The sequence below is a fragment of the Cervus canadensis genome, chromosome 10 (assembly GCF_019320065.1).
Source record: "Cervus canadensis isolate Bull #8, Minnesota chromosome 10, ASM1932006v1, whole genome shotgun sequence".
NCBI lineage: Eukaryota > Metazoa > Chordata > Mammalia > Artiodactyla > Cervidae > Cervus > Cervus canadensis.
Window position 1 is genome coordinate 41,628,490 of NC_057395.1, and position 17,451 is coordinate 41,645,940.

Sequence of the window (17,451 nt, forward strand, 5' to 3'; positions counted from 1 at the left end):
TACATGAAGAAAATAGATCTGTCCAACTCAATAGCTCTCATCTTCACTATCTGTTAAAGGTTAGGGTTCTAAGTGTTTTTGATTGAATGGCTGCTACAAATGTCAGGTTTATGGTTTTGAAGTGACATACTCTACAAGCACCTTTACTTGATTTCGTGAAAGTTCTTGTTTTTGCATGACTTCTCAGGCAATTGAGAACACTGCCAAACAGAAAGGCACAGAGGATTTTCTAAAACCTAACAGCACCTCTATCGTATCATTGGTCTAGAATACCTGTTGAGAAACGAAGGTGCAATCTCTCCAACGGCCGTGCTGTGGCCAAACAGTGGCATATAGAACACACAACATAGAATCATCTGCCTATGTTAATATGTGAGAGGACTTCCCTGGAAGCTCAGCTGATAAAGAATCTACCTGCAAGGCAGGAGACCCCAGTTCAATCCCTGGAGAAGGGAATGGCTTACCCACTCTAGCATTCTTGGACTTCCCTGGGGGCTCAGACAGGAAAGAATCTGCCTGCAATGCGGGAGACCTGGGTTCAACCCCTGGGTCGGGAAGATGCCCTGGAGAAGGGAGTGGCAACCCATGCTTTAAAAAGTGCTTTGAATGAGCACTTTAGTCACCTCTGTAATTGAGGGGTTGAGAGGGGCAACAGGCAGTCTGGGAGGCTCAACCATGGCACGAGCCCCTATTCTGATCCCTTTCAAGGACCCAGTGGGGGAAGAGAGAGAAGAGACTTTAGGAGTTCGGATGAGAAAGGAAATAGGTGAATGAGCCTTCCCCAAAGCTGCCTGTTTCCGGAAACTGGGTCTCTCCTCAGGGAGAGGATGAAGGAAGCAGTAAATGAGGGATAATGACCAACAAATATTATTGGAAAAATAATGAGGCAGCTAGGGTTAACATGTAATATATTTTCATAAAAACAACAGGATTCTAAGGCATCTGTTGTAAGCCTTGACTGAGCACTGGAAACTATGCAGAGTGTCAATGAATCTTTGGTTTATGACCAGAGGAAATTGTGGCTTTCTCTCTGCAGTCAACATGCTGAATAACAATTTCAATTGCATGGCATTATTGATGTGAAAAGCAGACCTACACGAATCTGTCTTAACTTCGGTTTTGTTTTTGATATGGACCATTCTTAAAGTCTTTACTGAATTTGTTACAATATTGCTTCTGCTTCATATTTTGGTTTTTCTTGGCTGTGAAGCAAGTGGGATCTTTAGACCAGGGACTGAACCTGCATCCCTTGCACTGGAAGGCGAAGTCTTAACCACTGGACTGCCACGTAAGTCCCATACAGGAGTCTGTGTTAAACTTAAGTTATAGCCTCAGAGTCACTGGGAGGGGTTTGGAGCTTTATTTGTTCTTATTACATACTGTATACAAGCTTAGTTACTAAAGAGTTCTCTTTTTAAGAATAAAGTGTAGCAATGGTGCGATTAACGGGAGGTTCCCGTTCAAGTTCTTTTTAATTCTAACTGACTGTATGATCAACATGTAAACAAACAGGTAAGGTGCCCTTTTCCAAAGAAGCAGAAAACGCAAATGTCTTCCTCCAGTCCTGAAAACTAAAGCTTTAGTCTCCTTTTCTTCGCTGGACTAAGTTTCCACACTCTGTTAAGATGAATACTGAACAACAATAACATAGCCGGCTGTGCAATTACCAAGAATCCATCTTCCTCAAGGTTCAAACAAAATGCCAATTTTCTCTCTTTTGCACCAACATCACACTCGATATTCACATCTCGTTCTTTATCATGATGCAGAATTTAGAAATAAATAGTAAAAACCATGATTTGGAAAAGTAGACAGAAAGCTGAAAAGATATAGCGACATCTCAGTCAGTAAAATGCCTCAGACTTAAGTTCTGAGTGGAATTTATTATAAAGCTGTAAAAAAAACATTCTTATAAATCCATTAAAATCCTATAATTCCTATACATCCATTCCATGGAGAAATACTAGGACTTGCGCTTACCGGATGCCTTCTGGCGGACAATGTTTCTGGCTTTCTCGACCCCTGGCGCCCCGGACGTGGTGGCGCTCCTGAATCGCATGGGCTCGGCCATGTCGGGGTGGCTCCGCCAGCTCAGAGAAAAGGACCTCCCCACAGTGCTTCCTTTCTGAGAATCCGGAACACAGCCTACGAGACAAGAAACACAATCCAGGGGCTGATTTCTTCCTGATTCCTCCCCTAGCCCGTGCCGCTCAGCAAATCCCCTACACAGAATGATGCATAATCAGTAGGTTCTCCTGCAGCAGATTGGGTACCACTTCCTACACTGCAATTTAGGTGAGTCATCCATCAGGCAACTGAAAATTCCTGTTGCCAAAGTAATTTTCAAGCCCCTTCAACGGTCTCAAGAAAATTCTCCTATCTTCACAGCACTCATTCCGGTGTACAAAAACATGAATAGATCTTTCTCAATGTAAGAACAGTGTCAAATGAACTACACCACTGCTCCCTCTGTGTGTGACTCCCTCAGGCATGTCTGACTCTTTTCGACCCCATGGACTGTAGCCCACCAGGCTTCTCTGTCCATGGAATTTTTCAGGCAAGAATACTGGAGTGGGTTGCCATTTCCTTCTCCAACACTGCTCCTGGGACACTCCAAAAAATGCTTCTATAAACCAGAAAATGAGAGATCACTGATTTTAGAACAGTATTCCATCCTGTAGACGCAAACCTCTCCACAAATCCCTGAGAGAAATGTATGCCCATAAACTTTAATTACGGTCAATGAGCAAAGTCAACGAAATGCTACAAACAATACAAAAATCCTATTTTAAGCGAAGCTCCGAAACAGTAAAATGTTGAAGATCTGGGATTCATCTTCTCTTTTCTCCTCTCATACTGCACTAGACAAATATCTCAAGTGAGTGGTCAGGGATCAAAATGGATACAGAAGAAAAGAGAAAGAGACCCTTAGAAGGTTCTGGGCACATGGCTGGCAGATGCCACCTGTGGCTCATTTGCACACCCAGATTCTTCTGAGAGTGTATTTTGTTTCCACAAGTCTACTGCTTGGACAGCAAGGATTTCTGCAGTAAATATTTATATCCATTTTTGGAATAAAGCAACATGAATAAATCAGAAATATTTGTCATGGTCATTAAGTAAATAACCAAATTTGTTCTGTATCTGTCCATAAATAGCATTTTTTTTTTTAAGTTGTTTACCCTCCCAAAACAAGCTTATCTCTGACAAGCCTATGAATCTGTGTTCACATGGTGGGAGGGAAGAGAATATTCTGGGGGTTCAAAGGGAGGGAGGATTATAAGAATTTGAGGAGTAGGGGAATGTGCTGAGTTTTGAAAAGATCCTTACTTTGTCTCAGCCACTCCCTCCATCCTGAAAGGCATCCTCGTCAGGTAGACTCTGCTGGGTTGAGAGCCACAGTCTTAGGAAATCAAGTTCTTGGATGGAAGCATCCTGACCCTCCTGGACTCTGGGTTTACACAGAGACCCTCAGAGCTGCTACAGAGGTCACTACAGCGGCCCAGGGCCCAGACTCTGGGCTCCCTGCCCTGACTTCATCCCATATCTCCACTCTTGTATATTTTTTTAAGGAAGGGGCTCTGTATAGCTTCAGTGAGGGAGGGAAAAAAAGGATCTTCTGCCTAAAGTATGTAAAGACATCACTGCAGTAGACAGTCTAAACCTAAACTGGGATTGGACAATTTCACTGGAATGCCCTGGACCTCAACTAGCTAGTTTTGGTTTCTCACTGACTTGCTCTTACTAATTGGTGCCCCGGGGAGCTACTCACAGACGGCAGTGGAGACACTCTAGGAACCAGTCATGTTAATTACATGTCTCTGCGGCTAATGAATCATTATAATTGGTTCGCACTTCCTGTATCCCACATCCTCTGTCATCCTCTCCCCCACTGACTCTGAGCTTCAACACATTACATACTTTGGCAGCAAACACTGGCCAAGCAGAGATCTGAAATGCATTTGAGAATGGGCTTGTCCTCCTGCTGCTCCTGGAACCCTAAGCCATTAGGTGAATAGCTTGAGCGAGCCTGCAGGGGTGAGGAAGCGTATTTGGCCCCTTCACCTCCGCTACTGCAGTTGACAGCTAGCCAGCCCGATAGCAGAGCTGTGAGCAGGTTACAGCCCGGCTGACAGCAGGTGCAGCTGTGAGGCCAGCAGATCCATCCCAGGGAGGCCAACCCTGACTGCCAATCCATAAAATCATAATTTAAATAAACAGTGTTATTTGAAGCCGTTACATTTTGGGGTGCTTTGTCACATGGCAAAGCTAACTGACATGACCTACGCTAAGACCATTGTGGAGGCTGCAGTTGACCATGGCAGGTAACGTGCCCTTTGGGAGTCTTTGGAGGAAAAACTCCTCTCAGACCCTAGGACCTGGAAAAGCCAGGCAGGTAGGCTGTTTACACCTTCTGCCCTCGGTGATGCTCTGATGCTACCCTGTTGATTATCAGAGTCAAATCTGCCCCCTCCCTGCCTCCCCACCCAGCCCCGAGGCTCTTCACCTGCATCCTTGCATTTTACCCACCTGCTGGGGCTCCAACACTGTTTATTCTGTCCCAGAATCCTTACATATTTTATCTATTGCATTACATGTATTTCTATGAGCAGACTCAAAATGGTTACAGAATAAGCTGGAGGGCAGGAAATTAATCCAAGGACTGTGTCACAGCCTTAAAAAACGTAACGAGGATGCGCTTCCAAAGCGTCATCTCAACAGACACCATCACTGATGTTCCCAGCTGGATCTGACTCCAGGTCTCACAATAGTTCTCACCCTGAAACAGAACAAAGCTAAACAACTCCATGGGAAGCACTCAGAATCCTCCACCTTCCCTAGAAAGGCAGCAGAAAAGATGACAAATATTGGGGTGTCTTGAGTGGGACTTGTCTGGCTTTGATTTCCAGCTTGACCACTTCTTAGCTGTGTGACCCCCAAAGAGCCGATCACTATGGACTCTGTCCTTGAGTGTCTGGGTCTGTGACGTGGGGAGAGTGGCATGGATTTCACAGCCTCCTGTGAGGGTGACGGCAGAGACGGTGCCCCCCACACTGCTATCACTACAGTTCTCAGTCCTTCTCCTCCCTCCTCCTTCCCCCACAGCCCCTGCTTCCATCCATCATCCTTCGGAAGGGGACACAGAGCTAGGATATGCGACTGAATGCCACTGTTAAAAAGACACCATTGGTACAGCTGACGCAATTCCATGCAATGACTGCCTGGGGTTTAATACACACTCCTACTCAGCCTTGGACTTCCCAGGTGGTGCTAGCGGTAAAGAACCCGCCTGGCAATGTAGGAGACATAGAGACGTAGGTTCGAGCCCTTGGTCAGGAAGACCCCCTGGAGGAGGGCATGGCAACCCACTCCAGTATTCTTGCCTAGAGAATCCGATGGACAGAGGGGCGTGGTGGGCTACAGTCCATAGGGTCGGAAAGAGTCAGACACGACTAGAGTGACTTAGCACACATGCATACACACAGCTCAGACACCCAGGGTCACCAGAGGAGCCAGAGATGGAATACCTTTGCCTCGCTGTTTCTTTTCCTTCTGTTCACTTAACTTGTCCAGAGGTAGATTGGTCATCTCAACTCCGTACACGGTCCTGGCAAGCACAGCTGTCAAGGAGTCCATGATGCTGGCCCACTCGTGGATCAGCTCCTCCCAGTCCGTGAGGGAAGACAGCACCCCGAGAAAGTCGTCCCAGAGCTCCCGAGAGATGTACACACAGAGGTTTGCTCGGATCCAGGCCACTATGAGTGTCTGAAAACAATCGATCGATGAAAGAATTCAATTGTCACTTGGAAGAAGTGTGCTTTTGACAAAATATTTAAAATTACTATTATTAGTAAGATGAATTTTAAAGTAAAATGTGCTTTAGGGTATTGAGTTTAATTTCTGAAAATGAATCTGATCAATGGCAATCAAGACTTGAGCTACTGTGAAATTAGTTATCATTTTGAACAGATACTGATTCGAAACGATGCTAGTATCCGAGGCTGGTCCTGGCGGGACCTGGGGAGCCTGTTCTGTCTTCTGAGACATTCCTGCCCCCATCTCTGCAGGGGCCTCTCCCACAGGTAAACCTCCACCTGACCCACTCCTACCTGACTTGCAGCAGATGACTCATGCAGACCCTCTGCCCTCCAGGCCCCAGTCTGCTCAGCTCCTCCCCTGGGTGATGGACGGGCACCGAGGGGGCCCTGCTCTCCCGAGCATGCCCCCTACCCTGCTCCCAGCCTCCTCCTCAACCTCTGCACTTCTGTTAACCCCCACGTCACCTGGACCCCCTGCCCATCCAACTTCCCCAGCTCCTACCCATCAGCATGGAAACATGATCCAATTCTTCCTTATCGCAAAAAAAAAAAACCACACAAAAACCTCACAAAGTTCCCTTGAATCCTGTGAACCCTGATGCCCCCTCGAGCTACAGCCCTTTCTTTCCCTTTCGAAGCAAATTTCTTGAAAGAACTGTCCGCACTCATCCATCTTCCACACTCACTCCACCCTCTGCCAGCCCACCTTCCACCTGGGGCTTGGTCCCCATTCTCACGGCTCCAGGGACGTCTGCTCACTGTTTGGCCCAGACGTCTCTGCTGGCTTCCAGACCTTTCTATCCGCTCCCTGGTGCAAGCCCTGTGGGCACCACCCTTCACCTCCACCATCAGGGAGATGGCCTTCTTTCTCTCTGACACACCCCCTCTCCCCAGGTGATCCCACTCAGTCCTGCGGCTTTAAACACAGTCGCTAAGCACGCTGACAGCTCTCACACCTGCATTCCTATCTGGATGTCTCCATCCTACCCACACACCCGTGCTCTGTCCATCCTGCACCTCTTCAAATCTACCTGGCCCGAGACCAAGACGATCAGCACTTGTTGTCTTCCTAACTTCTAGCAGCCTTAAGTAAATCAAAGGTGGAAGCAGATGGCAGAAAGGTGGGAAGGCCTAAAGGCCCAGCACTAATCATAAAGACTGATTACAACCCTCAAGAACATTCAAGAAGGAAATTTTCTAGTTAAATTTCTAGGAACATTTTAAAGGCAGTCCAATTTTACTCTTGAAATTCTCAATAATTAAAACTGATTTGCTGAAAAAATCCAATTCATTTCTTACATTTGCAATGTTTTAATTAAAAAAAAAAAAAGACTTACCCTAAACAGTAACCCTGCCAAGCTCTGGGCAAACAAGTCCTTGATTTGTTTATCCTTTGGCTTCTGCAGGACAGCTTCTGTTATCCTGAGCAGTATTTGCAACATCTGTTCCCTGGGCCACCCAAAATAAAAGTTCATGTTATTAATCACACCTCCAAAGCACTTACATGTATAGGTACATGAAATTCTCGTAATTCAGCAAAATGGATAATTACACATTATTTAAAAGTATAAAGAAAGCTGAGCGCTAAAGAATCAATGCTTTTGAACTGTGGTGTTGGAGAAGACTCTTGAGAGTCCCTTGAACTGCAAGGAGATTCAACCAGTCCATCCTAAAGGATATCAGTCCTGAATATTCATTGGAAGGACTGATGCTGAAGCTGAAACTCCAATACTTTGACCACTTGATGCAAAGACCCGACTCATGGGAAAAGACCCTGATGCTGGGAAAGGTTAAAGGCAGGAGAAGGGGACAACAGAGGATGAGATGGTTGGATGGCATCACCAACACGATGGACATGTCTTTGAGCAAGCTCCAAGAGTTGGTGATGGACAGGGAAGCCTGGCGTGCTGCAGTCCATGGGGTCCCAAAGAGTTGTACATGACTGAGCAACTGAACTGAACTGAAGTGAATTCAAAAGTATCTGAATGCCAGTTACAGAATGAACACCATACTTATCAAAACAAACTACTTTAAGTCACCATGGTTCAACAAGCATGCCTCCTATGCCCAAATCAATAGATAGGACCACAAGGGTCTCACCCCAGCCTGACTCCCTCCCCTTGTAAAAATGGGGGTGAGGCTGTTCCTCCAGCTATATCAGCCCTTGAAGGCACTCAGCAGAGTGCTGTGCTTAGGTGAACTTACACAGCACTCTTACATTTTCACATCCATGATTTTACCTAACCTGAGAGGTCTGCCTATCTTTCATTGTGACGGAAAATACTGTGGACTTTCCGGGGAGGGCTGCAGCCGGCAGTGTCAGGTGGCCAAGCCCCACAGCACTCCCACAGGTAGGAAGGAGGGTTGGGAAAGGTCACCACTGGGTGCTCAGGCCGTGGAGCTTTCTGCCTGGAAGACTCCGACTCTGCACAGCACTGCCCACCTCTACCGCTGAAGACTGTGGTCACCACACCTCCATCACAGCACTCCACGGAGAAGGGGGTTTTCTGTGAAAGGTCTTTAAAGAGTACAAAACACTAGGGACAGGAAATAACACCTCCCGTTGTGATTGCTGTTGTTCAGTTGCTAAGTTGTATCTTCCTGATCCCATGAACTGCAGCATGCCAGGCTTCTCAAGATAGAACTCTGCATAGGCAGCAGTCTTCGGGGAAGAAAGCCCACGTATTTCCTTTCCATATCATGAGGTTATTTATCCTGGCCCTCTGTTGCTGTTCAGTCACTCAGTTGTATCTTCACGACCCCATTGACTGCAGCACGCCAGGCTTCCCAGTCCTTCACCAACTCCTAGAGCTTGCTCAAACTCATGTCCGTCGAGTCCATGATGCCATCCAACCATCTCATCCTCTGTCATCCCCGTCTCCTCCTGCCCTCAATCTTTCCCAGCATCAGGGCCTTTTCCAACAATTCAATTCTTCACAGTGGGTGGCCAAAGTATTGGAGCTTCAGCTTCAGCATCAGTCCTTCCAATGAATATTCAGGACTGATATCCTTTAGGATTGACTGGTTTGATCTCTTTGCAGTCCAAGGGACTCTCAAGAGTCTTCTCCAGCACCACAGTTCAAAAGCATCAATTCTTTGGCGCTCAGCTTTCTTTGTGGTCCAACTCTGTGATACGGTGACAAATTCTCTCACACAGCCAGAGGGCGTTTTTCTCTTATAGCTGTTACATCCTTCATGTGTTTCCCCAGGTGCCGTGGAAACAGAGAGCAGGTTATCGTCTGCATAAGGGACAGAAATCACCAGGTCCCTTTAACTACTTGTTCAAGGTCTTGTGCATGAATCACTTGTTCATCCTTGGAACTTTCTCCTCATCAGTGATAAAACCAAGAATGGGTACAGGTCAGATAATGAGATCTCAAGTCTCGGTTCCTTTAGACTGCTCTCACGTTTCTGCATGTCGAAACAGTGTTTTCTCTGAACACCTTGCTGGATCCCACTCAGCTACTCTAGAGTCTCCTGCCCTCCTGTGGGTGACCCTGTCTGACTCCCATCCCAGTCTCTGTAGGCACCCATTTCCCATCTGCTCTACTGAGCCTGCCCACTTGGCCCCAGTCCAGGGACCTTGCAGGCTCGGGAGAAGAGCTCTGGGGTCAGGGGGGCCTATGCACACACGCCTGGAGCAGCCGGCGACTTTGATGAGGACGAGGGAAGGAATGCTGCAGGGCTGGGGCCAGCCTGTGGCCCACCCTGTCCAGGGTCCCCAGGGCCCGGTCACAGCTGGAGCGCTGCACCCAGGGTCAGCTCTGCCTGTGTGCCTTCTGTGATGCTCAAGAGAAAGAAAAAGAGCCCCTTCCACACCATCCGGCAAACTGAGAACAAGAAACATGGTAACTTTCCAATAAAACCCCAGTCCCAGTCACTGCTATCAAAAACACAGTCCCGACGGAGGCTTAGACTGACACGGACACGGACACGGGGACAGGTTTAACCTCTGAACCTGAGAAAACTTGGGAACCACAACATTCCCACACAGAGTCTTCTGGAAGAGAATGCGGGTGCAAAATGACCTCTGGTTTGGCAAATTCTTTGCTCACAGCTCTGACTTCCGCTTGCTCCTCTGTGTTTTGTGAAACACTGGCAGAGGTGGGTTGGGGATGGGGGAGCGCGGGTGGGCAGCTCTTCCTGTCTTTTCGTTTCCTACTTCGTCCTCAACTCTTCACACACCTGCCCGGCCCCACACAAGCTGTCCCCTCTTTCGGAGTCACTTCCCAGCACCTCCCAGGCTACAGCCTGGTCTGGGCCACAGAGGCTGGGCTCCACGCACTCTCTCTCCTTCCCGTGGCAGACACGTACATCGGGTAGTGTCACATTCTCGCACACAGGCGGAGGTGGCAGCGGTCTCCCTGCAGCCCAAGGGCCCTGGGCACTGGCTGCCCCCTCCCACCCGCCCACTGCCCAGCATCCCCCTCACCACACTGGCTGCCGTCTCATCCTGCCTGGGATCCACCAAGCCTGCGACCTGTGATTCCTCCCCGTGGGGAAGTTCTTCCTTCCCAGCCCCACTCAGAGAGGCCTCCCCAGCCTCCACACTGCCCACCCCAGCTCCACTGCTGGACCCGCCTGACCTGGCCCCTGGGTTCCTCACATCTCTCAGGCCCATGAGGACCGAGGCCTCTCAAGGGGCAGGGACCTGGTCTGTTGAGTTCACCCTCCATCCTCAGAGGAGAAAGCACCCAAGTTATTTACTGGATGAAAGAACGGTGGGAGGGAATTCAGGGCTTAGCTGGTGCTGCAACACACAGGAGGGTCTGCTGCTGGGGGAACCGATCACATCCCAGGCTATACTCTGCGGACTTTTTCTTGGTGAGTATTTTCATCTATACCAATGTTTTGACTTTTTAAAATACTTTTATCTGGAAATTGTTGAATTATTAAAGAAACAGAGAGTTAAAAAAAAAGAAACAGAGTTGTTTCACTTTATTTCCTACACCCTCAAAAAGATGGTCAAAAATACCTAAATATTGCTGATACACTGGTACACAGAACTCATAAGAGTTTTCAAAGGAAAGAAAAGCATCAAAAACACTTGATACAGTTGGTCAAAGGGGTAGGCATTTGAGCTGAAAGCTGTCAGCATCGCTCAAAATTTCATCACTGACACAGCTGTGACCTCTTGTTAAAATCGCCTTGCTCACCCCTGTAATGTTTTAACGATGGCTTCTCGGTTTAAAAGTTTAAAAGTCTAGGAAAGATGACCCCAGAAGGTACAGCTTAGAATGATCCTTTTTTGACGCTGGGGTTTCCTGAATTTGTGATTGTTCTGCCCAGTTGGCTTCTTCCCCTGAGAAAGAGAAGGGCTGGACCTGATACCCTGGAGGTCCTGCCAGCTCAGTCCTGCCGCATCCCTGTGGTTTCCCCAGACAGACCCTCCCATGGCTCCCTGAGCACCGGCTCCATCATCCAGACCACAGGCCGGTAATGAGGACCCCGAGCACTTCTGGGGGAGCAGGTGCCCCTTAGGGGTCTGACGGTGGGGAGGATGCTGACTGCGGCCAGGCAGGCAGCAGGGGGGCACTGCCTGGGCGGGAGAGACTTGCAAGGACTGGACTGAAGAAGCAGAAGTATTATTACGAGGCTACCCTCCTCACACAGGAGGGAAGAGGAAGGGGTGATGGGCGCCAAGGCTATTGTCTGAGCTGAGAACCCCGGGAGCACCCCATGGGCTGGGGGGATGCACAGACACCCATCAAGGAAACTCTCATGCACTGCTTACCTCTGGGGTATCATCAACACAAAGACACCAAACAAAAAACCAGCAAGCAGGAAGAAAACACTTCACATGAGCTTATTTCACGACGCCACTGTATTTGAGTGCACTCTGATAATGTATCACTTAAATCCATCATTTCTCCAAAATGAATTTAAAACTTCAACTTTACAGCAATAAAATCAGCTTAAAAGTGTTTTGGAGCAATTAGCCAACCCTCCTGGGATTATGGATTATGATATTATCAACCAGTTACTGCTTTTGCACGAAACTTGCTTGATGACAGTTAAGAATCTGCTATTTCATCATAGGACAGCTTACTCTTAATTTGAGATTTTTTTTTTTTTAAAAAAACCAATAATGAAAACAAATGAACTATCAAAGTACTGGATACTTACCTTCGTAATTCACCAAAATGTTACAAAAGACTGATGACTATCTCATGGTTCTCTTTGTAAAGCTATTTAATACGTGGAGGCTTTCACATTTTCAATTATTGCATTGAAAACAGAAACATCTGTTTTACGATATTAATTAATTGAAAATACACTCACCAGGTCTTTTTATTCATTGTCAGCTCCATTATCATGCGCCTAAAAATAATCAGAACAGCTTTGCAGGCATCAACTTGCTCCTTCAAGAGCATGGGAACCTCCACACATGGCTCCAGCAAAAAGACGTTTGCAGCATTTGTCAGAAATACCTTAAAACCAACAAGTGTTATGTGAGAACATACAAGTAAACAGATTTTGGTGCGCGTGTGTGCTCAGTAGTGTCTGACTCTTGCAACGCCATGGACTCCTCTGTCCATGGGATTTCCCAGGCAAGAAGACTGGCGTGGGTTGCCATTTCTTTCTCTAGGGGACCTTCCCGACCCAAGGATCAAACCCACGTCTCTTGTATCTCTGCATTGGCAGGTGGATGGATTCTTTACCACTGTGCCACCCGGAAAGCCTCAGTTCACCCCTTAGAACACACAGTTCACCCCTTAAAATGGAGTTAATACTGACATCTGGAAGACCTTGTCTAGAAAAATAACTGCTATCACTTAGGGCCTTCCCAGGTGGCTCAGCAGTAGAGAATCCACCTGCCAATGCAGGAGATGCAGGTTTGATCCCTGGGTCAGGAATTTCCCCTGGAGAGGGGAATGGCTACCCACTTCAGTATTCTTGCCTGGGAAATCCCATGGACAGAGGAGTGTGGTGGGCTACAGTCCATGGGGTCACAACGAGTCGGACACAACTGAGCGCACACACACATTAATATTGCAACTTTGGAAACATTTGAGTCAGAAAGGCTTCTGGAGATTTCTTTTTGACATCCTCTAAGACAGGAACATCATCTGTGGGTAAAGATTCCTGGTGGGGTAGGGGATGGGTGGGCAGGGAAGGCAGGGGCAGAGTGGTCAGACAGTGGCTGGAAAGAATGAGCTGATTCTCGCCGAGTCTCCACCTTTGCTGACTTGAAGGCCTTGCTGACAGGAGGCAGCTCGTGCCACCCAAGGGGCAGACAGCAAGCGGGCAAAAGCACATGACCAACACTGCTCATCTTCCAGGAACATGGATTTCCAATATGAGAAACACGTAATGCCACAGAATACAAACCCCAAGGGAATCTTAGGATAAAAACTGAGACATCAAAAAAAAAAAATGTAGGCAGTCCACCAAGTGCCCTGTGCTCTGCCTCATACCTTTAGGATACAAGTTTCCTGTCCTGTATCATCAGTGATGTGAAGAGCTGACTCATTTGAAAAGACCCTGATGTTGGGCAAGATTGAAGGCGGGAGAAGGGGATGACAGAGGGTGAGATGGTTGGATGGCATCACTGACTCAGTGGACATGAGTTTGGGTTAACTCTGGGAGTCGGTGATGGACAGGGAGGCCTGGCGTGCTGCAGTCCATGGGGTCGCAAAGAGTCAGAGATGACTGAGCAACTGAACTGAACTGAACTGAACCATCAGTAAAGAAGTGGGAGAAGCAGGGGTCCAGGCTGCCCTGTAGGGCGCCACTGCTCTGCTGCAACAGAATAACATGCTATCATTTACATGGATGACGCTCTGACCCCTCGAGTCAGGACGTTCTGAGCTATTAACTCGGTGACAAGGATGGATCCTCTCCACCTTCTAGAGCTACAGTCCCTCTTGGTTCTCCTTTCTGTTCAACAGCACAAACACCAAGGATCTGGGGACAAGCAGAGCTGGCTCACTTGTGGATGAAATCCATTTAATACAACATCTCAAAACAGATGCACAAACTAACCAGAGGAAATGAACACACTCAAAAGTCAAGAGGGCAAACTAAAATGCTGACAGCCTCTGTGATTATTTTATGTGAGATTAAAAATGTATCATGACTCAATCTTCTAGGAAGAATCACAAAATAAGCACTATAACAGTTGATAATAGATGATAACAGCCAATTGTGAAGAATTTACTAGCCTTCACATAAGAAAAAAGAAAGAAAAGAACCTTTAGACTTACAAACTATAGCAGATTGAGTGACAATTTTTTTTTTTTAAAGTGTGCCATAGATGGTATATTGCAATACAGATCTTTTATAATTCATGTACTTGGCTTCTTGATTGAATTTTAAACCTTTGCAAATTCCAAAGTGAGAAGTCTTCATATACTATACTTCTTTAATTTCACTTTTTAAAAAAACATCAAAAATGCAAGCTAGGGACTTCCATGGCAGTCCACTAGTTAAGACTTCACTTTTTAATGCAGGGGGTGTGGGATCAATCCCTGGTTGGGGAGCTAAGATCCCACATGCCTTGAGGTAAAAAAACTGAAACATTAAAAAAAAGAGAGGCAATATTATAACAAATTCAATAAAGACTTTTAAAAATATGGTCCACATTAGAAAAAAAAAGTCTTTTAAAAAAATGCCAGCTCCTTGAGTATTTATTACCATATTAGTATCAGTTAGGGAAAAAAATAAATCAACAAAACTAATATATCCAAATTGTACTTGTCAGAAGCAACTATAACACAGTCTCTTCTTATCAGACTTCCATTTGGCTGCTTTTTCCTAATTAACCAAGTCAAGGACCAAGGTACTTGATGAAATGAGAACAAAAACAGCTGTTTAAATCCCAACTGAAAAAAATTTTCAAGTCGAAATATTTTTCCTGGTTCATATAAATAGATTTAACTTCTTCTAGAAAAGAAATAACTCACCTGAACTCAGGGAAAAAAACAGGCGCTTGCAACCCTATGGGCTGACTGCGGGATGGCTAACCATGGCAACTGGGCAGTGAGCTGGAAGGAAGGGGCAGGACAGGGACTCCTGTGAGCTTCCTCCAGTGGGTGTACAGATGATACTGATGGGCTGAGCCAACGTTCTCTGAAGCTATTCAAGCAAAATCATCTTGATTTTTTAAAAGCTAATTTCAGACTGTTTGCCGAATTTCAATGAAAAAGGATAAAATCCATCAGTTACAGTAAGTGCTGTATGCTGTGCTTAGTCACTCAGTCATGTCCAACTCTTTGTGACCCCACGGACTGTAGGCTGCCAGGCTCCTCTGTCCACAGGATTCTCCAGGCAAGAATACCAGAGTGGGTTGCCATGCCCTCCTCCAGGGGATCTTCCCACCCCAGGGATTGAACCCGGGTCTCCTGCATTGCAGACGGATTCTTTACCATCTGAGCCACCAGGGAAGCCCAAGAATACTGGTGTGGGTAGCTTATCCTTTCTGTGGGGGATCTACCCGACACAGGAACTGAACCAGGGTCTACAGCACTGCCGGCAGATTCTCTACCAGCTGAGCTACCAGGGAAGACCTGTAATTACAGCATATGAAACTGCTAATTAACTTGAAAACCAACAGGATCCCATGACAAGGAATCATCTCAAGAGACAGATGACAAACACAGCATCACTGAAAACTGGGTACCATCACGCCACATCCATGCCTACCTTCCCCAGACCCTACGCCTGGCCTTTGCGTGGGAGGCTTAACTGGACAGCTGAATGTGGATATGGGGAGGAGGGTGGGGGGCCAGGGAGCAAGGAAAAGAGAGTGACCCTGTGTTTTCACTTATACTTCTGACCACCTTCAAACTGGATGGGACCCAAGAGATAATGCCCCAATCCCTATTTTTGAGATAAAGTCTCCAAGTCTGGGGAGACTCAGTGATAGGCAAAGTTGCTCTTTCCAATGTTCCCAAATGGTATTGGTGCTAGTTCATATATTTATTCAGATAAATGTCTAAAAATCACGGCATTAATCCACATTCTTCATAAACACAGGCAATTTTTAAGACGCATATAACTTATTACATAATCACCAAGCTTGTCTTACAAATTAGAATCCAGGTAAGTCTGCTCAGTTGTGTCCAACTCCTTGTGACCCCATGGACTATAGCCCACCAGGCTCCTCTGTCCATGGGATTCTCTAGGCAAGAATACCAGAGTGGGTTGCCATTCCCTTCTCTAAGGTAACTCTCTACTTTTTCACCTCAGTGATTTTTTTTAATCTCAGTCATTGAGTTTAAATCTCAGTCATTTTGCAATCACTGTATAACAATCCCTTTCAGAAAACTGTAATCAGTTCAGATGTCTCCTTTGACTAAAAAAAAAAACAAAAAACAAAAAAAAACTTTACAAATTGAAGGTGGGTAATCCGGAAGAAAATTAAGGATGAGAATTTAAGGGCTGTTTACTCATCCATAGCTAGGACAATCACTAAGCTTTATAACGATGTTACCCCCAATAAACAAAACCTTCAAACTGACTCCGCTGGGGGCCCTCCCATCTGCGGCCGGCATGTACCTGCAGCATTGCCTGGGCCCCGGCCTTCACGTTCTTATTCTCCTCTTCCGTCACACACCCTCTGCTCATGGCACTGGTGAAGGAGTAGGACCGTCCCCAACTGGAAGACCGCTTGTGGCCAGAACCTTCAGAAGAGGTCTTTGGAGGACAACAGTCAGTCAGCAGAGTGGGAAAAGGACAGGTCACGTATTTAATTCCTTACGTTCATAAGAATTCATGAGATTACAGGTTTTACATGCACGCCTCTTTTCCACTGCGTTCACCATTGTACATCCATCACCTAAAATAGTACTGAGTGCTCAGTATGTGCTAAAGAAATAGATACTGCTTGTCCAGGGACTGAATGAACATGACTGTTGATTTGCTTTGACCTCATGACTAGTTGTGAAAATCATTTCACCAATATTGAAAAAAATCAAATTGTGGAATTAATATAGATATTGAAAAGTGATATACCTTTGGTTATAAGTATTTTTTCAATGTTTGGTGTTAATGCCATGGCAACACTCACTTTTAGAAGTAGTTCTCAGACTAGATGTCTAAATAGCATGCCAGCAATCTCAGTATAACCTAAGTTTCTTCTGTGCATCAAGCAGAGGCCCCCTCTGTCATTTTGGATTTATCCCACCTGTATCTTAATCTAACGTGGAGTGAAAGGTCCACCTTGCCAGCACCCCCGTCCAAGGACACCACCTAGCCCTGCAACAAGGCTCCCAGTGGAGACTGCACACTGGGTTCGTCCTTTCAAGTGCGTTACATTGGACTGCTGCTGGTATGGACTGCCGAACAAGGAAAGTCTCCAAAGCGTTCTAAATTTAGTTTAACAAATGCGTGCACGCATGCTTAGTCACTTCAGTCGTGTCTGATTCTTTGCAACCCCATGGACTGTAACCCTCCAGGCTCCTCTGTCCATGGGATGCACCAGGCAAGAATATTGGAGTGGGTTGCCATGTCCTCCTCCAGGGGATCTCCCCAACCCAGGGATTGAACCCGCATTTCTTATACTTCCTCCAGTGGCAGCCAGGTTCTTTATCACTAGCACCACTTGGGAAGCCCAGTTTAGTGAACACCATTTATTTAAGCATATCAACAGTAAGGCAGTGACACTTTTATTCTTCAATAGATACATGCA

The 17,451-nt window shown here is 46.5% G+C and overlaps 1 protein-coding gene across 5 annotated transcripts in view; it reads right to left on the bottom strand.

The window, feature by feature from the left end:
• RALGAPA2 (Ral GTPase activating protein catalytic subunit alpha 2) overlaps positions 1-17,451 on the bottom strand; it is a 294,158-nt gene that overhangs the window by 200,359 nt on the left and 76,348 nt on the right. For all 5 annotated transcript variants that reach the window (XM_043478794.1, XM_043478793.1, XM_043478797.1 and 2 more), the window contains exons 12-16: positions 16,320-16,457; positions 12,102-12,250; positions 7,157-7,268; positions 5,529-5,766; positions 1,981-2,145 (exon numbers count right to left, since the gene is read on the bottom strand). In XM_043478794.1, the coding sequence (XP_043334729.1) occupies positions 1,981-2,145; positions 5,529-5,766; positions 7,157-7,268; positions 12,102-12,250; positions 16,320-16,457 (802 nt within the window). The remainder of the gene's footprint in view (positions 1-1,980; positions 2,146-5,528; positions 5,767-7,156; positions 7,269-12,101; positions 12,251-16,319; positions 16,458-17,451) is intronic.